This window comes from Hyperolius riggenbachi, chromosome 4 (genome assembly GCF_040937935.1).
Source record: "Hyperolius riggenbachi isolate aHypRig1 chromosome 4, aHypRig1.pri, whole genome shotgun sequence".
Classification (NCBI taxonomy): Eukaryota; Metazoa; Chordata; class Amphibia; order Anura; family Hyperoliidae; genus Hyperolius; species Hyperolius riggenbachi.
The window spans coordinates 151,046,306-151,070,806 of NC_090649.1; the positions used below are offsets into that span (position 1 = coordinate 151,046,306).

The 24,501-nt window shown below is 42.9% G+C and overlaps 1 protein-coding gene across 1 annotated transcript in view; it reads left to right on the forward strand.

Moving 5' to 3' along the window:
• The window catches only part of PCOLCE2 (procollagen C-endopeptidase enhancer 2), an 83,500-nt gene extending 59,238 nt beyond the window's left edge, over window positions 1-24,262 (forward strand). Inside the window, exons 6-9 of the mRNA XM_068279250.1 lie at window positions 7,779-7,933; window positions 15,696-15,779; window positions 17,549-17,710; window positions 23,666-24,262. Coding sequence (XP_068135351.1) covers window positions 7,779-7,933; window positions 15,696-15,779; window positions 17,549-17,710; window positions 23,666-23,796 — 532 coding nt within the window. The 3' untranslated portion in view covers window positions 23,797-24,262. The remainder of the gene's footprint in view (window positions 1-7,778; window positions 7,934-15,695; window positions 15,780-17,548; window positions 17,711-23,665) is intronic.
• The last annotated feature ends 239 nt before the right edge of the window (window positions 24,263-24,501 follow it).

Here is a 24,501-nt window from a genome sequence, read left to right on the forward strand (position 1 = left end):
AAACCTCCACTAGAAAGCTGAAGATGAAGAGGAATTTCACCTTTCAACAAGACAGTGACCCCAAACCTACATACAAAACAACAAAAAGAAAAAAATGAAACATTTGGAATTTTCCAGCCACACCCAGTCCTAAATCCTATAGAAAACATGTGGGGTGGCCGAAAGAGGGCTGTGCACAAGAGACACCCTCTCTGACAGATTTGGAGCGCTTTCACAAGGAAGAGAGGGCAAATTATTGCCAAATCAAGATATTCCATGTTGATAGACTTCTACCCAAGTAGACTGAATGCTGTAATTAAATCAAAATGTGCTTCAATATGGGGCTCTCCTCCAGACTCTACATTAATTCTTTATTGGTGCAGTAGTGGTAATGAACATCTCTATGTGCTTTGAATAGTGGTGATCATTAACAAACCATTCCTTTTTTCTCTCAACTCTCACATTAAAAGTGTTTTTCATTAGAACGCCAGCTTTGATAATCTTTATCAGGTAATTACAGGTAATTACACATAAAGTGCTGTAAGATTTGCACTGGGGCCCATGGCTCTGTAGCTATGCCACTGGGTATACCTCTGGTTCTGTATGTGAATAACCAATCATACTGCTGCCTAGTGTATCTGTCATTATTCATTGTAAACACATGACCTATTCATTGTGTTCTTTGGGCTTAGAACTTTGTTCTTCTCCTCCAAATTGTATTTTATAATTCACATCCAAAAATGTGTCTGTAAGACCAGCACGCAATGACTTGTAATCCTTGCTGAGCAGGGTAGATTTGATTTAAATCAAACTAATTTAATTCATGCTTGATTTAAATCATAGTTTTCTACATAAAGACTAATTCTTGCTGGTGTAACTTTAATATGCCAGTAGATGAAGATTTGTAGAATAAAAAACTTTTCTCATTCTTTTTTTTTTATCCCCAGTTTTATAGGTTAATCATTCATATTTGGACAACTTTTCTGTTGTACTTAGGAAGGAGAAAAATAATCATTACCTTAATAATAACAATTTAAATAGATAATGGAATCGATTTCCCCAATTAAACATATACAGCCTTAGTCTACATAATTAAAAAACTAATCTCATGATGGAAGAACGGATGGTATTGGTAATATATTTTCCTCAAAAAGGATTTTATTTAAAAAAAAATCTGATTTAAATAAAAAAAAAAAAATTATTAAAAAAATAATTGATTTTTATCCACCCTATTGCTGAGTCAGTTTCCATGTCTTCAACCATAATGAATAACAGGGCTGATTACAGTCGTGTATATTCTTAACTTGAAGTCCTCTTGGAGAACACTGGGGTAAGGAGCAGCAGCTTCCTTCAGTGGACCCTTTATTCAATTAAAAACTGAAGAAGTTTCCAAAGGCGGTGAAAAAGTACTTTCAAAATGATATGGAGTTTTTCTTAGTGCTTGCTAGTGACTTAAATGCCATTTTATTGCCAAGGTGTGAAACTATCACCTAGGAGAAAACTCAGGAGGAAAAGTTAAAGCGGACCTTGGGCCATATGCAATTATCTTTTTTTCTACAAGTTGATATTTTCACACCTTGACAATAAAGTGCTTTTTAACCACTTGAGGACCTAGGGCTTTACCCCCCTTAAGGACCGGCCACTTTTTTTCCATTCAGACCACTGCAGCTTTCACGGTTTATTGCTCGCTCATACAACCTACCACCTAAATGAATTTTGGCTCCTTTTCTTGTCACTAATAAAGCTTTCTTTTGATGCTATTTGATTGCTCCTGCGATTTTTACTTTTTATTATATTCATCAAAAAAGACATGAATTTTGGCAAAAAAATGATTTTTTTAACTTTCTGTGCTGACAGTTTTCAAATAAAGTAAAATTTCTGTATACATGCAGCGCGAAAAATGTGGACAAACATGTTTTTGATAAAAAAAAAACCATTCAGTGTATATTTATTGGTTTGGGTAAAAGTTATAGCGTTTACAAACTATGGTGCCAAAAGTGAATTTTCCCATTTTCAAGCATCTCTGACTTTTCTGACCCCCTGTCATGTTTCATGAGGGGCTAGAATTCCAGGATAGTATAAATACCCCCCAAATGACCCCATTTTGGAAAGAAGACATCCCAAAGTATTCACTGAGAGGCATAGTGAGTTCATAGAAGATATTATTTTTTGTCACAAGTAAGCGGAAAATGACACTTTGTGAGGAAAAAAAAAAAAAAAAAAAGTTTCCATTTCTTCTAACTTGCGACAAAAAAAAATGAAATCTGCCACGGACTCACCATGCCCCTCTCTGAATACCTTGAAGGGTCTACTTTCCAAAATGGGATCATTTGTGGGGTGTGTTTACTGTCCTGACATTTTGGGGGGTGCTAAATTGTAAGCACCCCTGTAAAGCCTAAAGGTGCTCATTGGACTTTGGACCCCTTAGCGCAGTTAGGCTGCAAAAAAGTGCCACACATGTGGTATTGCCGTACTCAGGAGAAGTAGTATAATGTGTTTTGGGGTGTATTTTTACACATACCCATGCTGGGTGGGAGAAATATCTCTGTAAATGACAATTTGTTAATTTTTTTTACACACAATTGTCCATTTACAGAGATATTTCTCCCACTCAGCATGGGTATGTGTAAAAATACACCACAAAACACATTATACTACTTCTCCTGAGTACGGCGATACCACATGTGTGGCACTTTTTTGCACCCTAACTGCGCTAAAGGGCCCAAAGTCCAATGAGTACCTTTAGGATTTCACAGGTCATTTTGAGAAATTTCGTTTCAAGACTACTCCTCACGGTTTAGGGCCCCTAAAATGCCAGGGCAGTATAGGAACCCCACAAATGACCCCATTTTAGAAAGAAGACACCCCAAGGTATTCCGTTAGTAGTATGGCGAGTTCATAGAAGATTTTATTTTTTGTCACAAGTTAGCGGAAAATGACACTTTGTGAAAAAACACAATTAAAATCAATTTCCGCTAACTTTTGACAAAAAATAAAATCTTCTATGAACTCACCATACTCCTAACGGAATACCTTGGGGTGTCTTCTTTCTAAAATGGGGTCATTTGTGGGGTTCCTATACTGCCCTGGCATTTTAGGGGCCCTAAACCGTGAGGAGTAGTCTTGAAACCAAATGTCGCAAAATGACCTGTGAAATCCTAAAGGTACTCATTGGACTTTGGGCCCTTTAGCGCAGTTAGGGTGCAAAAAAGTGCCACACATGTGGTATCGCCATACTCGGGAGAAGTAGTACAATGTGTTTTGGGGTGTATTTTTACACATACCCATGCTGGGTGGGAGAAATACCTCTGTAAATGGACAATTGTGTGTAAAAAAAATCAAAAGATTGTCATTTACAGAGGTATTTCTCCCACCCAGCATGGGTATGTGTAAAAATACACCCCAAAACACATTGTACTACTTCTCCCGAGTACGGCGATACCACATGTGTGGCACTTTTTTGCACCCTAACTGCACTAAGGGGCCCAAAGTCCAATGAGTACCTTTAGGATTTCACAGGTCATTTTTGTTTCAAGACTACTCCTCACGGTTTAGGGCCCCTAAAATGCCAGGGCAGTATAGGAACCCCACTAATGACCCCATTTTAGAAAGAAGACACCCCAAGGTATTCCGTTAGGAGTATGGTGAGTTCATAGAAGTTTTTATTTTTTTGTCACAAGTTAGCGGAAATTGATTTTAATAGTTTTTTTTCACAAAGTGTCATTTTCCGCTAACTTGTGACAAAAAATAAAATCTTCTATGAACTCACCATACTCCGTACGGAATACCTTTGGGTGTCTTCTTTCTAGAATGGGGTCATTTGTGGGGTTCCTATACTGCCCTGGCATTTTAGGGGCCCTAAACCGTGAGGAGTAGTCTTGAAACCAAATGTCGCAAAATGACCTGTGAAATCCTAAAGGTACTCATTGGACTTTGGGCCCCTTAGCGTACTTAGGGTGTAAAAAAGTGCCACACATGTGGTACCGCTGTACTCAGGAGAAGTAGTATAATGCGTTTTGGGGTGTATTTTTACACATACCCATGCTAAGTGGGAGAAATATCTCTGTAAATGACAATTGTTTGATTTTTTTACACACAATTGTCCATTTACATAGAAATTTCTCCCACCCAGCATGGGTATGTGTAAAAATACACCCCAAAACACATTATACTACTTTTCCTGAGTACGGCGGTACCACATGTGTGACACTTTTTTGCAGCCTAGGTGCGCTAAGGGGCCCAACGTCCTATTCACAGGTCATTTTGAAGCATTTGTTTTCTAGACTACTCCTCGCGGTTTAGGGCCCCTAAAATGCCAGGGCAGTATAGGAACCCCACAAGTGACCCCATTTTAGAAAGAAGACACCCCAAGGTATTCCGTTAGGTGTATGGCGAGTTCATAGAAGATTTTATTTTTTGTCACAAGTTAGTGAAAAATGACACTTTGTGAAAAAAAACCAATAAAAATTAATTTCCGCTAACTTTTGACAAAAAATTAAATCTTCTATGAACTCGTCATACACCTAACATAATACCTTGGGGTGTCTTTTTTTTCTAAAATGGGGTCACTTGTGGGGTTCCTATACCGCCCTGGCATTTTACAGGCCCAAAACCGTGAGTAGTCTGGAAACCAAATGTCTCAAAATGACTGTTCAGGGGTATAAGCATCTGCAAATTTTGATGACAGGTGGTCTATGAGGGGGCGAATTTTGTGGAACCGGTCATAAGCAGGGTGGCCTTTTAGATGACAGGTTGTATTAGGCCTGATCTGATGGATAGGAGTGCTAGGGGGGTGACAGGAGGTGATTGATGGGTGTCTCAGGGGGTGGTTAGAGGGGAAAATAGATGCAATCCATGCACTGGGGAGGTGATCGGAAGGGGGTCTGAGGGTTTGGCCGAGTGATCAGGAGCCCACACGGGGCAAATTGGGGCCTGATCTGATGGGTAGGTGTGCTAGGGGGTGACAGGAGGTGATTGATGGGTGTCTCAAGGTGTGATTAGAGGGGGGAATGGATGCAAGCAATGCACTGGCGAGGTGATCAGGGCTGGGGTCTGAGGGCATTCTGAGGGTGTGGGCGGGTGATTGAGTGCCCTAGGGGCAGATAGGGGTCTAATCTGATAGGTAGCAGTGACAGGGGGTGATTGATGGGTAATTAGTGGGTGTTTAGGGTAGAGAATAGATGGAAACACTGCGCTTGGGTGGTGATCTGATGTCGGATCTGCGGGCGATCTATTGGTGTGGGTGGGTGATCAGTTTGCCCGCAAGGGGCAGGTTAGGGGCTGATTGATGGGTGGCAGTGACAGGGGGTGATTGATGGGTGGCAGTGACAGGGGGTGATTGATGGGTGGCAGTGACAGGGGGTGATTGATGGGTGATTGATAGGTGATTGACAGGTAATCAGTGGGTTATTACAGGGGAGAACAGATGTAAATATTGCACTGGCGAATTGATAAGGGGGGGTCTGAGGGCAATCTGAGCGTGTAGGCGGGCGATTGGGTGCCCGCAAGGGGCAGATTAGGGTCTGATCTGATAGGTAACAGTGACAGGTGGTGATAGGGAGTGATTGATGGGTAATTAGTGGGTGTTTAGAGGAGAGAATAGATGGAAACACTGCGCTTGGGTGGTGATCTGATGTCGGATCTGCGGGCGATCTATTGGTGTGGGTGGGTGATCAGATTGCCCGCAAGGGGCAGGTTAGGGGCTGATTGTTGGGTGGCAGTGACAGGGGGTGATTGATGGGTGATAGGTGATTGGCAGGTGATTGACAGGTGATCAGTGGGTTATTACAGGGAAGGACAGATGTAATTAATGCACTGGCGAATTGATAAGGGGGGGGGGGGTCTGAGGGCAATCTGAGCGTGTGGGCGGGTGATTGGGTGCCCGCAAGGGGCAGATTAGGGTCTGATCTGATAGGTAACAGTGACAGGTGGTGATAGGGGGTGATTGATGGGTAATTAGTGGGTGTTTAGAGAAGATAACAGATGTAAACGATACATTTGGGAGGTAATCTGACGGCGGGTTTGCGGGCGATCTAATGGTGTGGGTGGGTGATCAGATTGCCCGCAAGGGGCAGGTTAGGGGCTGATTGATGGGTGGCAGTGACAGGGGGTGACAGGGGGTGATTGATGGGTGATAGGTGATTGGCAGGTGATTGACAGGTGATCAGTGGGTTATTACAGGGAAGAACAGATGTAATTAATGCACTGGTGAATTGATAAGGGGGGGTCAGAGGGCAATCTGAGCGTGTGGGCGGGTGATTGGGTGCCCGCAAGGGGCAGATTAGGGTCTGATCTGATAGGTAAAAGTGACAAGTGGTGATAGGGGGTGATTGATGGGTGATTGATGGGTAATTAGTGGGTGTTTAGAGGAGAGAATAGATGTAAACAATGGATTTGGGAGGTGATCTGATGTCGGATCTGTGGGCGATCTATTGGTGTGGGGGGGTGATCAGATTGCCCGCAAGGGGCAGGTTAGGGGCTGATTGATGGGTGGCAGTGACAGGGGGTGATTGACGGGTGATTGATGGGTGATTGACGGGTGATTGACAGGTGATTGACAGGTGATTGACAGGTGATCAGGGGGATAGATGCATACAGTAAACAGGGGGGGGTGGTCTGGGGGGGGGGGTCTGGGGAGAATCTGAGGGGTGGGGGGTGATCAGGAGGGGGCAGGGAGCAGGGGGGGGGGATAAAAAAAAAATAGCGTTGACAGATAGTGACAGGGAGTGATTGATGGGTGATTAGGGGGGTGATTGGGTGCAAACAGGGGTCTGGGGGGTGGGCAGGGGGGGGGTCTGAGGGGTGCTGTGGGCGATCTGGGGCAGGGGGGGGAGAAATCAGTGTGCTTGGGTGCAGACTAGGGTGGCTGCAGCCTGCCCTGGTGGTCCCTCGGACACTGGGACCACCAGGGCAGGAGGCAGCATGTATAATACACTTTGTAAACATTACAAAGTGTATTATACACTTTGTATGCGGCGATCGCGGGGTTAACATCCCGCCGGCGCTTCCGTATAGCCGGCGGGATGTTGCGGCGAGCGAACGGTGACAGGCGCCGGCGGAGGATCGCGTCACGGATGACGCGATCGCTCCGCCCATGCCCTTAAATGGACCGCCGCCTCTGTGGGTGAGGCCGTCCTGCAGGGCTCCACTTCCCCGCCGCCCCTGTGTAGTGGGCGGTCGGGAAGTGGTTAAACCCCCAGCAAGCAAGAAAATACACAAAATAATTTTGATGGTACTTTTTCTGCTGCTTTTGGTACTTTTTTAATTGTGAAATGCTGAAAAGTTATTTTTATCCCATGGGAGAAAACCTAGGAGAAAAAAAAGAATTGCATATGGGCCCTGAACTCTTGCACAGGAGAGAAGAACACAAAGAAATCCACCCTGTGCCCACCCTGCATGTGTTTATAGAGAGCCGCCTGTCTAATTCTCCCTTCTCAGCAAGTATTTAGCTAGTGTAATTTGAGCTCCCAGCTGTCTGTTGTTTTGAGAGCTAATATGTAAACACGGGAGTTTAACCCTTTCTGTGCTCCCAGCAAACCAGAAAGTTACTACACTGCAGCATCTCTGAAGTAGCTCTATAAGCTGCATCAAGGTAATGTTTTTTATACAGTTGCCTATTTTTTTATAGTGCAGAGTAATTTCTGAGTTCAGGTCTGCTTTAATTGCTTATGGGCTGTAAATTGTTATGGGTGTAAAAAAACAAATCTATGTGTTTCAGTATTATGAATCAACCCTAATGAATCATATTTGATATTGTTATGTTTAATGATGCATTTTGAATTTCTTTTTTTCTGCATTAGGCCTATTGTATCTGATAAAAATGAGCTCTACATCCAGTTCCTGTCAGACTTAAGCTTAACTGCTGATGGCTTTATCGCTCATTACAAATTCAGGCCCAAGAAGCTGCCACCAACGACACTAGCTCCTGTTACTACAACCACCACTACAACTACAAGTAAGTATTCTCTGCAGGTAAGATCTCTCTACTCAGCATTGCAGTAACTTCACCCATCCTAAACATTCACTGAGCAAGGCTCTACCTGTGTATGGTGCATTCCTCTGAAAATGGCTGAGATACTAATCTCCAAATACCGAAATCTGCTAATTACAGATAGCAAAATGGCATTTTAATGGAACAGCTCTGATGTTCATCAAAACAAGTCCTTTGAAGTCTGACACTGCTTATTTTTCCCATCTATAAGGTTCTCAGAAATTACAGTGCGATCTCTCATGTCGGTAATAGATACCTCTCAGCAAAAGGTAATAAGCATAATGAAGAAAAAGACTTTAATAACATTACATCTGTCAGAACAGAGAATATTGGTACAGTTCAGGAGAATCTGATCACGCTGGGTGACAGCAAGGATATTGCTCTGTATTAATCATTATCATGAGCATAATGGAAAGTGATGAGCGGATTTGATTAAACTACTCACGCATATCATTTCATCTTGTTTTGACTGCGCTGCTACACATAATAAAATGCAGCAGAAACGCACATTATAATTTAAACATTTTGTTAACAAAATCAAACTGCTTTAACCATTTCAGCCCGCGGAGATTTTTCACCTTATGTATCAGAGCAATTTTCACCTCCCATTCATTCGCTAATAACTTTATCACTACTTACCACAATTTATTGATCTATATCTTGTTTTTTCCACCACTAATTAGGCTTTCTTTACATTTTGCTAAGAATTATTTTTTTATAAATGCATTTTAAGAGGATTGATAAGAAAAAAATGGAAAAAAATCATTATTTCTCAAATTTCGGCCATTATAGCTTTAAAATAATCCAAGCTACCATAATTAAAACCTATGTATTTTATTTGCCCGTTTGTCTCAGTTATGACAACATTTAAATTATGTCCCTAGCACAATGTATGGCGCCAATATTTTATTTGGAAATAAAGGTGCATTTTTTCCGTTTTGCGTCCATCACTATTTACAAGCTTATAATTTAAAAAATTTTCGTAGTATACCCCCTTCAAATGCATATTTAAAATTTCAGACCCTTAGGTAACGATTTATGGCTTTTTTTTTTTTTATTGTAATTTTTTTTTTCCATTAAAAAATTGTATTTGGGTAATATTTTGGTGTGGGAAATAAACAGTTAATTTTTAATGTTATTATATGTGTAAATTGTAATGTAAAAAAATATGTAGATGTAGTTTTACTATTTGGCCACAAGATAGTAGTTGTTTTTTTTCTCCTTGTGCTTCTCGCTAAACGGAAGCACAAGGATGACGCGGAAAATTGTACGTGCAGAAAGACTGAAGCCTCTTGTAAGAGCGCTTCGGTTTTTCTGCTGGGGACATGGATCGGTGATCGGGAACCATGTTCCCGTTCACTGATGTCAGGGCTACCAGGGGACAGCACAAGGGCGTGCGCGGCACCACAGCAGATCAGCCGCTCAGACGTGAGCTTCACGTTTGGGCGGCAGAAATGGTTAAAGTATACCTGAACTGACAAGGATAGGAAGGCTGCCATATTTATTTCCATTTAAACAATGCCAGTTGCCTGGCAGCCCTGCTTATCTCTTTGACTGCAGTAGTATTTGAATCACACACCTGAAACAAGCATGTTAATAACCTTGCCAGAAACACCTGATCTGCATGCTTGTTCTGGGTTTGTGGTTGAAGCCTGGTACACACATGCAATTTTGAATGGCCAATCATTGGCCAATTTTACCACTTCCAGGAAGTGGGGCAGCTTACCTACATAATCTGTTCATAATATTAAAAATCTATTGAATCTCGTACTACATGGAGGTAGAAAAATTGGTCAGTGATTGGCCAATCAAAATTGCATGTGTGTAGGTACCCTATGTCTATTAGAGACAGGTTTAGCAGGACAGCCAGGCAATCTGCATTGTTTACAAGGAAATACATATGTCAGCCTCCATATCTCTCTCAGTTTTGGTGAACTTAAAGGGTTAGAAATATATTTTCCAGTTTCAGAAGGGTATACTGTATATCCACATAATAGGCATTTGAATTGGCCCATTAGAATTACATACTTATTTTTAAACTTACAGTACGCAAATTCATCAGTGCATGTCTACTGAGATTCCCTTTAAAGAGCTATGTGTAGCCCAGATAAAATGGCATTTCCCTAAGGCCTCGTTTCCACTTGCAATGCAGGTAGTTGTGGTGACCCATGGCACTACATGGCATTGCGATTTTCCCAGATGCGCTGCGCAAACACACCAAAATACATGCAACCATGCATTGCAATTCGCAATGACAGTGCACACCATGGAGTGTGTATATTTTGGACGAAAAACGTATTTCACCTGCCTTCACTGTTGAAGCAAGTAAACAGTGAACCAGTAAATTCGGGTGCCACAATTCACCTGATGGAAATTAGCGGCTATATGCTGTTTGAAGGGTAAGTTGTTTGATTTGCCGCCAAAATACAGTTGAACCATTTGATGTGCAGTAGCTAGCCAAGTCCTGGTTCTCAGATACAGAGTAGGCAAACTCCAGCAACCAAATACACTACCTATAAACAAAGACAATGGAAGTATCAATTAGTGTTAGACACTATTTTAGGAAGGTTGGGGATACGTTTGGGAAGGTTATATGTAACAGTTACAGTTTAAAGGTTTGAGTTAGACCTAATGATGTACTGTATATTGTGGGAAGGGGTCATTGGGTTAGGCATTAGGAAGGAATTAACGTTAGAGAAAAGGTTAGGGATTAACATCACGAAGAACTGAATTTTGGGAAGCGGGAAAAGAATAGACAATAGGAAGCAACTAAGGTTGGGGAGGGGTTTGGTTTGGGTCAGATATTAGGAAGGAATCAGCATTGAGGTGGAAATTGGGGTGAGGCACTAGTAAGGAGAAGGACATTGTTTAGGCATAGCCAGTGGATGGAAAAAAGTGACAAAAACAGTATTTTACATATATTATAAATACTGACTATACCGTACCACGCACTCAAACGTCAAACATACGCCTTAACTCTCCACATTTGTAATGTAACATAGTGGCAAGATAATAGCGTTGAGCTGAAAATGGGTGATAACACAGAACCTACCATTCAAATCATTATAAATTGTTATTACTTATTAGTATTCAACCTATGGCTTTGACAGCCCTCTTTGTAAAATCTTAAGAGATACTATTACTTTATTCTTTCTAATGGTTAACTGTTCGTAAGAAAATGTACACATACGGGTTGTGTTCCATATTTACGGTGTTCTTTGTAAAATGCTACAGGTGCCTCAATGCAACATTGTGTAACTGAATAGAAGTAATTCAGACACTCACACCCCACTGTATGTGCCATGTACAGGGTCCTCCACACCCCCTTAGACACTTGAGGTGTAAATATCTCAGTTCTAGGAAAGCAGAAGCACACCGAGGACTTCAATAAAAGTTTCTTTATTGCAAAAGAGGAGAGATTACAAAAGGAGACGTTTCAGGTCAGCAGCGATCCTTCTTCAAGCCAATAAATGTTCAACCGTAACATCGCCTTTTGTAATGTTTCCTCTTTCAAAGAAAGGAACTTTTCTTGAAGTCCTCTGAGTGATTCTCCGTTCCTGGAACTGAACAGAAGTGAGAAGGGGGATTTCTCAACATTTCAGAGCTGTGATGTTGGTCAAATCCTTGCAGAGTGTATATTTGTCCTGTCTTGTTCATTCTCTATACAAGTTTCAGAATCAGAATCAGAATCTTTTATTTCGCCAAGCACGGCTGGGCCGTGCCCGGAATTGGGTTTGGCAAGTACAGGGCTAGTGTGAGAACGAGCAGGACATAAACGATACATATACAGTATGTAAGCAGACAGACAATATAAAGGGTACAGTTACAGCATTTGGACACATTTGAACACGTGTATATGAAGTGTGCACCCGTGCGGTCAGGCTGGGTGCTACCAGACACCACTTGTCGTGGTAGGATGAGGAGGGATCTAAGACTTCTAAGAGTTCAGATAATTTACGGCTGAGGGGAAGAAACTGTTCCTGTGCCTTGTGGTCCTGGTGTAGTTGGATCGGAATCTCCTGCCTAGGGGGAGCCTACTAAAGAAGCGGAAACCTGGGTGGGACGGGTCATTAGCGATTTTTTGAGCTCTGGAGCGCAGTCTAGAGTTGAAAATCTGGTCAAGAGAGGGGAGTGGTTTCCCGATGATTCTCTCCGCTGATCTGATGACCCTCTGCAGTTTGTGTCTGTCGCTGGCGGCGGATCCAGCATACCAGACCAGGATGGAGGAGCAGAGGACAGATTCAATTGTGGCAGTGTAGAAGCTCGTCAGAAGCTCGCGGGCCATACCGAACTTCTTTAGTTGGCGTAGGAAAAATAGCCTCTGCTGGGCTTTTTTCTGGGTTGAGGTAGTGTTGGCTTTCCATGTCACGTCCTTAGAGATTGTCGTGCCAAGGAGGCGTGCACAGGGGACGTTCTCAACTACCGTGCCATCAATGCTGATCGGGGGTGGGGTGGTGCCGCGTTTCCTAAAATCGACAATCATCTCGACCGTTTTTGTAGTGTTGAGGACCAGCCCGTTCTCCCTACACCAGTGGCAAATTCTGTCAATCTGGTGGCGATACTCCTGCTCATCATTACCCGAGATGAGGCCAACGATGGTGGTGTCGTCGGCGAACTTGAGGATGCCTAGCTGAGTGTTATACTCTGCACAAGAGCATAGCTGCAATGGTTTTGGCCATGTGACTTTAAAGATCTTAACCACCCTGGCGTTCTGATTAAATCGCCAGGGTGGCTGCGGGAGGGTTTTTTTTAAATAAAAAAAAAACTATTTCATGCAGCCAACTGAAAGTTGGCTGCATGAAAGCCCACTAGAGGGCGCTCCGGAGGCGATCTTCCGATCGCCTCCGGCGCCCAGAATAAACAAGGAAGGCCGCAATGAGTGGCCTTCCTTGTTTTGCTTATATCGTCGCCATAGCGACGAGCGGAGTGACGTCATCGACGTCAGCCGACGTCCTGACGTCAGCCGCCTCCGATCCAGCCCTTAGCGCTGGCCGGAACTTTTTGTTCCGGCTACGCTGGGCTCAGGCGGCTGGGGGGACCCTCTTTCGCCGCTGCTCGCGGCGGATCGCCGCAGAGCGGCGGCGATCAGGCAGCACACGCGGCTGGCAAAGTGCCGGCTGCGTGTGCTGCTTTTTATTTGACTAAAATCGGCCCAGCAGGGCCTGAGCGGCAGCCTCTGGCGGTGTTGGACGAGCTGAGCTCGTCCAGACCGCTCAGCAGGTTAAAGAGAAACTGTAGTAAAGATAGCATAATGAATACATTTGCTTTTTTTTTTACACTTTTACTTTAGAAATGATTTAGTCATTGTTTTCTCATTGTAACATCTTTCCTCTCCCTGATTTATTTTATTGAACTTTTACACAGGCGGTAACATCTTTAATACTGGCAGGTGATCTCTGCAGAATATTTTTTTCTGAGAATTCCGAAGCACGTACAAAATATACCAGATCACCCACAATGCTCGGGGGGTGAGAATTAGGCATATCTAATCAGCCTAGGCTAAGCATCACTGGGAAGGTGGGGCTACATACAGTATAGGAAGTGTTTCTAGTACAGTATAGGAAGTGGAAAATTACGGTAAAAGTGGATATCCTTGTTAACGTAATTAATTTAAATCTGGCCTTCAAATCAGAGCCCCACCACCACCATTTGTTTCTTTTCTCTGTATTCCTCATTCTTTTTTCTCCAAAGTTAGACTACAGATGCATTGGAAATTGATGTGCAGTGTATGGGGGGAATCAATTCGTTTTGAATCAATTCTTTTCAGAAAGGAATCGATTGTTTTTGGAACATTGGGTGGAAATCTATAAGTGTATGGCCAGCATTAAAGAGAATCTGTATTGTTAAAATCGCACAAAAGTAATCAGATCCATGGCTGTTCAATCTTTCTGCCTCTCAAGTTGAAAATAGTTTTGTAATTCCCAGAATGTACATTATGCTGTCTTGATGCCCACACGGTAAACTTACGTGACTTTGCCTATGGAAGTCATGCTTTTAGTTCTCCAGACACTAATACAATGTCTTGCATTCCTTCTGTGAGTTTGAATCCTCACCATGTATTTGAAGCTGCAGAACAGCAAGGCTCTGGTGGTTTTATATGTTACAAGGCTCTTTTAGAGGTTTGGAATGCCACTGGAAATTCTATGTTTTCTACTATAAATAAATCTGGTTAGTTAGAAGAATTACAGGGTGGTGGTGGCTCAGGAGTGCCTCTGTTATTCACACATTCCACTGTGGCTGGCCACACGGCATATACACACTGCACACGTGTATCATGCATAGGCCAACATTTATATCAGCTGTACATACCTCCCACATTTTCCACATCACTGGTGGAATGTGTATTAAATAAGACAAGGACCCACAGCACTATAGAATAGTCATTTACTTGGTAAAGATATCTTTTTTTTTAACCAGAGGCTAGGCTTCCATTTTCAAATCCATGCTATGTATTCAACATATTGCATGTGACCAGTTACATTTTGATTGGAACATCATGATACTGTATAGAGATATGGGCTCCTTATGGTGATTGGAGTAGTCAAATCTTGCAGGGCACCTGACGAAGGGAGACATCACACACTATGTCATGTTTAGAAGTTTACATTATACTGCGAGGTGGTACTGCTCCATACCAGTTATTTGTGAAAAAGGAGAAACGAGAGCCCAATATAGTGTAGTCATTATTGACAATTGGGTATGGTGAAACGAGTACAAATTTATACTCACAAGCCAGGGTTACCTCCAGGCAACCACTGTATAAGCCGGTGGGGAGATTAGCCTGTCCCAACTCAAGATTAAGAAGTCGCTCTCTGTAGATAGAAGAAAGAAAGGGGCCCATTTGATTATTTAAATAAACTTATTTCCAGATACCATCATACACACAATCTCCACTCTACTAACAACATCTTCCTCTCTTCTCACCACTTCTCACGCCCGCTTACAAGACTTCTCTTGATACTCTCACTCCTCTGCAAACCTCTCCCTGAACACATCCGCCACGCTCCCACCAGGGCCGGATTTTCCATAAGGCACGTGCCCACAGGCGCCTTATGTGGGAAAGAAGGCACCTCCTCCTTAGATCACTGACATCAGGAGCTTACACTCTAATCCCTGCCTCATATCACTGACCTTAGGCACTTACACCCTAATCCTTGTCTCATGTCAATAAGGATGATATGAGCCAGTGTAAGATTCTAAGGAAGTAAGTGATATAAGTAATATAATTTAGGGATCAGAGTTCAACATTTTTTACTTGGGGGCGTGGCCTGTGTTCAGGATTGGAGTTTAGGGCGCCAGAACGCCTGTGCCGCCAGAATGCCTGTGCCTGCAGGTCTCTGAGTTGTAAATTCGGCCCTGGCTCCCACCCTTCTCTAGTTGATTTGTTTATTGCTGTAATCCACCATTGTCTTGTATTGTTAATTGTTGTATTGTTTATATTGTATTGTCATAGTTTGCATTCTGTTGTGCAGCGTCACAGAAGATGGTGGTGCTATATAAATCAATAATTATAAATAAAAATATTTTCAATTTGGTTTATGTGAATACTGGGGTGGCTCAATCAAAGCTAAAGCTGTAATTAGGCTTTAAGTACTGATTAGTGCTTTTACTGTGGTGGTTGTTATTACTATTACTACTGCAATTGCTATTCTAAAACATGATATAAAATGTTTATTTTTCCTGATGTCTACAATTTGTTTTAATTGCAGCATTCATTTTATTGCAGGTCCAAAACCAACAGTTCCACTCTGCCAACAAAAATGTAGAAGAACTGGAACCCTGGAGAGCAATTACTGTTCAAGTAACTTTGGTATGGGAAAACAAATTAACCTGTAATTATTGATTAGAGATAGTATGTCTGACTGCTGGGAGATGGCACAAACGTAGCTAAAACTTGGCATCGATATGCACCATCTGTGTCTTGCATTGGTGTCCATGACTCAAAAGATTCCTTGAGACATATGGAAGAGAAAAACATAAACATGTGTCCCAGGCAAACAGGGTAAACACAAATGGCCAGACAGAAGGTGAACTGTTACTATATAAAGGTCTTTATTCAGCATGTTGTGTTGCTGGAACACCCTGTATATATTTGCCTGACAAGGACAGGTTTGTCACATTGGAATCAAATTCTTGGTGGGTAGTATAATTCAGATTCACTGTAACACAGTGTTACAAATGGAGAAATGAGAAGTTATGAGTAACACAACACAGTCTTGATTTTATTATCCTACATATGCATAATATATTGGCACATATGCAATTTACTTTTTTTTCTGAGTTTTCTCCTAGGAGATCATTTTCATCTTCTCTTTAAACTAACTTTTCAGCATTTTACAATTTGGTCAAAAAGTACTAGCAAATTTATTTTAGTATTATTGTGTATGCTGGTGGCTTAAAAGGCATTTTACGACTAGTTGGAGAAAACTCAGGAGAAAAAGTGAATTGCATATGGGCCCTTATAATTATTAATTTTCCCCCAGTTCACAATACTATTTATAATGTTTTGTTTTTGCTACAGTTGTTACTCTATAATTTAAGTGTTAGTGCCCTTTTACACTGGTGCAGTGTGCCTAATGCAACCCTATGGGGAAGTTCATACTTCCCACGTTGTGGTACGCTCTGCCGGAAGTCCCTAATCTAACGCTAGCGCAGAACTGCGTTACCGTGCCTGATCCACGGCGAGCTGCGGTGATCTGCGTCGGCCTGGAAGTCATGTTAGTCTATGGTGACACAGGTTTTTTTGAAAAAGTTTACGTAGCAGCGCACATGCACGGAATAGTATTTTTACAATATGCTTCTGATCACTTCCGCATACCATGAAGCAGGAAGTGACCACAAGCACGCATCACTTCCTGTTTGGATGGTGGCCAGACAGGGAACACCGCATACTAATGTGGTGTTTCCCTGAAGGCCTGTTTCTGGCAGTGCGGCCGGCGCGATGCACTGCATTGCTGCCGCCAGTTTGCAGTGTGACACCAGCCTGACAGTTAGATTGGCAACATAACAAAGTTGTTTAGTTGTGTTTCTTTATGTGTCTTTGAGGAAGTTAACATGAAAATCGATACATTTATGGCTACTTTTATTCAGGATCACAATACTGTAAATCTAAAAAGGAAGAAAAAAAACATGTATAGGCATGGTGCAATCCCTCAGCATGCCATTCTTGATGGGCAATATGATGGTAGCTATGGCACTTGACATCCAGGTGAATGATTTTAGTGATCTCTATGGGGGTAGCTCTGTCACTATATTTATACATGTGTACATTTATTTTATTATAGTTTACTCTGAATATATGGTAGTGTAATCCTAATGTTAGAACTTACAAAGTATTTTAACAGAGGATGGCGCCATCCTCTGTTAAAATACTTTGTGTGTCCTTTATGCTGGTGGGGGTTGGGGGATACCCCACACCTTGAGGAATAGGCAGCTGAAAAACACAACTTCTCATTGTAGCAGCGCCCTTCAACGATTTTATAATGTTAGAACTTGTCCCATTTACGTGTACTATGTTATTGCAAATGATGTCCTAAGGCAATGTGCATCATAGTAACATCTTTTATTTTGCTCTTCCAGTGATCACTTGCACAGTTTTAACAGCACTAAGCAAAGGAGGAAGTGTAACGGTGTCCATTATCAATGTCTATAAGGAGGGGACCCTGGCCATCCAGCAGGCCGGCAAGTCAATGAGTGCCAAAATTGTTGTTGTGTGCAAACACTGTCCAATGATCAGAAGAGGTCAGTAGCCGTGAATCAGTGCTAAAACATTTCCATGCAAATTCATATTTCCAATTGCACAGCTGAACAGGATAAGAATCAGCATTGTATAACACACTGGCCCTTATTCAATTAACGTTTTCTCCTAGGTGACATTTTCACACCTTATCAATAAAATGCCTTTTAAGCCACCAGCAAACAAGAAAATACTTTTTTTGACAGTACTATTTCACCTACTTTTTTCGACAGTTTTTCAGTTGCAGAGAGAAGAAAAGTTATTTTAACCCTCCTGGCGGTCTATTAAAAACCGCCAGGGGGCAGCGCAGCCATTTTTTTTATTTAAATCATGTAGCGAGCCTAGGGCCTGGCGCTGATAGGCCAGGCTGCGCAAGGGGTCTGGGGGGGGGGGGGTGCGGCGCGGCGGATAGCGGCGAATAGGAGTGGGGCGGCAGCAATCTGTGTCGGGGTTACCGCCAGGAAGGTTAAACAGAAGTTGAGAATGTATCTCCTAGGATAACTAGGAGTAAAAGTAACTTAAGAGTAAAAGTAAATAGAATAAGGGCCACTGTGCATTATTTTTAAATACCTGAACTGCATGAACCACTGTTGTTCTTAAAGGAAACAAAATCCACTTACCTGGGGCTTCCACCAGCCCCTGGCTGCCGTCCTGTGCCCTCGCCGCAGCTTAAGTGGCTCCCGGTGTCCTCCGCTGCAGAAGCCGAGGTCAGCTTCCGGGTCGGCTTCCTGTGCGCTCCACAGCACGGGTCACGTGGTCCGACTGACCTCATCAGATCTGTACTGCACAGGCACAGTAGTTCTGCGCCGGCGCACTAGAGACCTGGTGACGTCAGCCCAACCATGTGACCCGCGCCGTGGAGCGCACAGAAAGCCGACCAGGAAGCCGACCTGGTGATGTCGGCTTCTGCAGCGGAGGACACCGGGAGCCACTTGAGCTGCGGCGAGGGCACAGGATGCCAGCCAGGGGCAGGAGGAAGCCACAGGTAAGTGGATTTTGTTTTTTTGTGCTTGGACCTATCCTTTAATGTTAAGCATCTAAACATGAAGTAAATGAAACAACACTCGAGATAATCACAGTATGCGGCATAAAGCCGGAGTTCACCCACCAGTATGTCCTCTGGGCGTGGGACTGTTCCGCAGAAGCAGCACTCAAACGAAACCAGAAGACCGGGCACCATCCACACAGTTGGTCCTTTAATTTGTGCATCAACTATAAACTGCGGACATAATCTATGCAGATTGGTAAATGAGGAATCCGATGGGTACAGAGCACATAAAATACATCTAAAGCACATGTAAAATGTGCCCACCCATTTCCCAGCAAATAGGTATGTATGGACCCTTATTTTAGACACACAGAAAAGTAGCGCAAAAGGCTTCACAATCTCTAAACCAGAATTGTTTTGCCGAATCAAATAAGGTATTTAAAGAGGTCAAACATGGCACTGTTTGAAGCGTTCTACACCTAGGGCATCCGATGTATTTGGCTAGTGTTTTTGACCTTTTACTACAGTCATATTTGGTGTATGATTTGTATTGTCTTTTACTTGAATGTGTTTACTTTTTACAATTATATTTAATTGCCACAGCATAGATTAACTTCCAAGAAACTTTAAACATACCAGGGCCCATTAGGGGCCCTCCCTCAACCACAGTATTAGCTCTTCAATGTTGCTATGCTGGTAATAATGATCACTTCTATATATGCTTTGAATAGTGATAATCATTAACAAGCTGTTCCCCTCCTCTGCTTCCCTCCTCTGCTTGTACTTCTCATACTGTGGATGCCCTTGGCAGGTTTTGTTGCGCCATAGGAAGAATGCTTGAGGGGCCCAATGTAAAACTTGCATAGAGGCTTAACGCTCCTTAGCTATGCCACTGCATCTGTGTATTAAACTGCACACCAAATACATTTTATGATGGGCTCTTTGTGGCAGGTTCCATGGGAAAATGCTGAGCTAATTGAGGTTCATGATGTGTCTTATAATATTCAAGATGTAGTCTATCTTGTGACAGGCCTTTGCAATTTAGGAAAATGGGAGTGGCATTGTGTTGAGCACCACTTCTCTATTCTCTGACTCTTTTCACACTATCTGTTATAATCAGAGCAGGATCATCCTCCAGGCAACCTAGGCAGATGCTTGGGGCACTAGTGGGTGTCAAGGGGCCCACCTGCCACCTTCTTTGACCTCTCTTTACTTCAGCTTACCAAAAGAACCACAAGGGGGCCCCAAATCTAATACCTTGCCTAGGGCCTCATTACATCTAAATCCATCTCTGGTTATAATATCCTCTTTTCTTGCACCTTCTCTGTAGTGCCCTTTGCTATTGCATTCCGTCATAATGGGGTCAATTCATAAAAGGCTGTGTGGAAAAAAAATCTGGTCAGAAAAATACAGCATTTGGTATTTTAGATTTTTGTGTGCTTATTAATAAAAATGTTCACAGGTGCGGTAGAAGTTCTGTAAATTACTGAAGCCCATTGACTGAAACCTTTTCTATAACAGCAGAAGGGAGTGGATTGTCTCTGTGTTGTTACAAGCTGTTCCGTGCAATGAGGGCATTACAATAGTTAGAGGCATCCCAGACATCCCTTTAGATGTTCATGTTTTGTTATACTGCCTCTGCTAGCTCTGAATTTTCTCTGAATCTGTCTATTAGTCTTTCTTAACATTCTATTTAATTGCCACAGCATAGATTATCTTCCAATAAACTTTACACATGCAATGCTTAGGTGATTTTCCCCACTAGCTCTTACTCATCTTCAAACAGGAACACAAGAGGTTAAACAGCCTAAGGTATTCAGGGGAAGCCTGTTTTGTTCCGATCTCGCTCTGCTGCTGCCTGGGAGGTTTAAAAGCTTTTCCCACTGGCGAAGGCTGTGGGTCCTATTCCATTTCATCATGCAGACTTGCAGAGGATGGGCTGTTTCTATTGGCTCCCTGCTCCTGTCAGTCACAGCTGCCTCTGCTTCTGCTTGTGAATCTCGGCTCCCAGCACAGACTGCATTTTTTTTCACCTCTTCAAAGCAGATTTTGTGGTATCACATGTTGCAGGCTTTATGAATTGGCATTTACTGACATGTGTTGAGGTAATTTCCGTACCAATCGGTAATGTACCTCACTGCTCGGTAATTTCAGCTTGTTATGTGGTAACATGGATTGACATTTTCCTTAGTGCTCGGTAAAGTCAGCTTTTTTCTGCATTACCGAATGTGGTAATGCTTTATGAATTGACCACAATGTCCCTTATTATAGCTTTTGAATTTATCATCCAGGCCCAGCAATGCATCACTTTTTTTTCACTATTATTAAATCTCTCTAAGTGAACCTGTCTGCTGCCTATATTAAACAAATGACGTGCAAACCTAGTCAATCATTACACTTTTCTTCCCGGGCAGTCATTAATTACTCAATAATTAATCACTTAATAATTAATTACATTAATTACATTAAACATTAAATTACATTAATTTAATTAAATATGAATTACTTAATAATACTCACTTTTCTCTCTTGTCTAGCTCTTTCTTGGCTGCTCCTCCACTTGCTGCATGATTTTGCTTGCTGAATAATGATAGCATGATCACTGTTTTGTTCTACACATGCTTTGTAGCACTAGAAAAACACTCTACAGACACCACTGAATTTGGCCAGCAGCTCTTGGCTATGAACTAAGGCACGGGTTGGGTATGCTCATTGACTGGTTATTACCTGCACTGTCTCATGGCCGGTTGCCTGCACTGCATATTGATCTGTTTAGAAATATGGGGGGTGAGAGGGAGCAGACATGGATCTGTATGCAACTACTGTGGCACATATGGATCACAACAATTTACATAAAGCCTAGGAGTCCCTTGGTTGGTTGGGAAGGAGGGAGGGGCAATTTATATAAAGCCTAGGAGTCCCCTGGTTGGTTGTGAAGGAGGGAGGGACAATTACCGTATTTGGGGATGAAAAGTCCCTGCGTCTTATATTCCAAAGGCAGGGAATCCCCGACTTAAAAACGCCCACCGATACCAACCGCCGACCCGCCGCTACGTCGGGGACTCCCTGCCTTGTCCCCCTGTGTGGTCTGCCGGCCCCCCGCTCCCTCGGGTAATAATAAATGCAGAGCGACTCACCTCCCTATGGATTCCAGTGCTGGCTGGTCCTCTCCACGTTTATCTTGTCAGCGCTACACCTGTAAAAAAAATAGTTAGTGGCAGAGCGGCTCACCTTCCTCCAGCGGCACCGATCTGCAGTCATCTTGCGTACCACGCGGCTCCCCCTAGTGACGGCTCATGTTAATGATTCAATGAGTCATTCTCCATGACTCATTAACATGAGCCGTCATTAGGGGGAGCCGCGCAGTACGCAAGATGACTGCAGATCGGTGCCGCCGGAGGAAGGTGAGCCGCTCTGCCACTAACAATTTTTTTACAGGTGTAGCACTGAGAAGACCACCCAGAGCTGGAAACCTTAGGGAGGTGAGTCACTCTGCATTTATTATTACCCCAGGGAGCGGAGATATGTGGGGGGAGGGGGCTGGAGCAGAGACATGCGGGGAGGGGGGGGCTGGAGTGGAGACATGCTGGGAGGGGGCTGGAGCAGAGACATGGGGGGACACATGGGGTCAGGAGGACCACACAGGGGGGCAGGAGTGGACACAGGGGGACTGGAGGACCACACAGGGGGCCAGAAGGGGTCACATAGTGAACATAGGATAGGAGGACAATGGGCAGGGGACATGTATAAGACGCTCCTAGAACATGGAGGCACCAGGTTTAGTGTATATATTTTTTTCCTGATTTTTGCCCTCTAAACCTAGGTGCGTCTTATATTCTGGAGCATCTTATATTCTGAAAAATACGGTAACTCTTTTGCCACTATTTTACTTATGCCCCGTGTGTCCTCTGAACAGCACACATTTCACTACGCTGCCCCCTGAGCAAGCTGGGCCGATGCAGTGCAGATTTTGCAGTGACTTTTTACTGCAATTGTTGCTAACTCTGCAAGCGTGCTTCTCCTCTGCCACCAACTGGCCAATTACCGAGAACATTAGTGAATGTCCTTATTGATTGGACACTGGGTTGGAGGAGAAGGAGCACAATACAAAGTAGTTATGGAGAGGTTGGAGTGGCCATATGTACCCAAGAGATAGAATGGAGGAGCAGCAAGGATCAGGTATGTTTCACAGGGGTATTTTTACTCTCTGTCTGTCTGTGATAACTGTCTGTAATTGGTATGTACTTGTCAGTGGTATCTGCCTGTCAGTGGTATCTGCTTTTCAGTGTTCTCTGCCTGACAATGGGACCTGCTTGTTGTGAATAGTATCTGCACGTCAGTTATATATCCCTGTCAGTGATAAGCAGTGTTCAGTGTGTAAGTGTTCAGTGTGTTCTTCTCATTGGCAAATCAACAAAAAGTTTCACTTGCCTGAGGTTTCTACCAGCCCCCTGCAGCCATCCTGTACCTGCACCATCTCTGTACGATCCTCCGGTCTCCCAACTGCACCTGTGCATTATGCTTCCAGCGATGCCAACGTAAACAAGGACACGCGTGGCCAGAGCCGCGCATGCGCACTAGCCCATCAACTGGCCAGTCGCTCAAAAAACGAAACTTAGCCGCGGTGGGGATCGGAGGATTGTACGGAGATGGCGTAGGCATAGGGCGGCTGCAGTGGGCTGGTAGAAGCCCCAGGTAAGTTAAACTCTTTTTTTTTTTCATTTGGGTTTAGGTTCATTTTAAAATAATTAAGAGTAAGCGTTCGGCTATTCAGCCTTCATCAGACTTAAATCCTGTATTTATTTTATTTACTTCTGTACATATCTCTTAGTGTGAAGTATTTGTTTGGAACTGTCCTTTAAGTAAGTGTTAACTGTGAAAGTTATAAACGTTTTATGACATTTTCATACGATTATCTTCATCAATGCCAAGGACAGCATGTAGCAATCCTTTTGTGTCTTCTACCCCACAGGCTTAAATTATATCATCATGGGCCAAGTAGATGAAGAGGGTCGAGGAAAGGTCTTCCCCAACAGTTTTGTCATGAACTTCAAAACAAAGAACCAGAAAATGCTGACCACACTGAAAAACAAGAGATGTTAGACGTCCGTTGTTTTTCTTGACAAATGTGACTGTTCTCCCCCTGTTTCATGAAGGAGATGTTATATCTTCCACAATTCCACCCATGAAGACTGTTGACCCATGCGGTGCTGCCGACACTGTAACAGCTGCATGGGCAGCCACCTTCGACACATTTATTTACTGGCGCCTCCAGTAGAGCAGGGGATGTTGTTTCATAAGCTTCTCCCATTGAGATTCCAATAACTTATAAACTGAACTGTTCTAGGTTCTGACTACTTTTAAATTTGTTTTATTTATACATTTCTGAAAACTTTGAGAAATATATTTTTAGTAATTAATAATATGGTCGTGTAACATATGAACATTTTTAAGTGCAATATTTATACTTTTTTTTTCTTCTTTTGACCAATGAGATTTTTTTCAGTGAAATATGTGTTTTAAGTGCTGGTTTGAGTGCAACGTATGCTTAATAAAACACGTTCAGAAATGCTGTCAAGATTATGAAGGTTATTACATTCATATTAATAATTCCTCTAATGAGTAACTCCTAGTGCTGGTGGACTCCAATGAATGTTACCATTATGTGCAAGCAGAGATCGCTTGCAATTATTTAACCTAAATTGCAAAAGGATAGATGTATCTGCACTCAGGAGCGTAACAATAGACCCGGCGAGGGATGCCTCCACAGGGAGGCCCAGAAGCCACAGGGAGCCCTGTTTGGGAAAA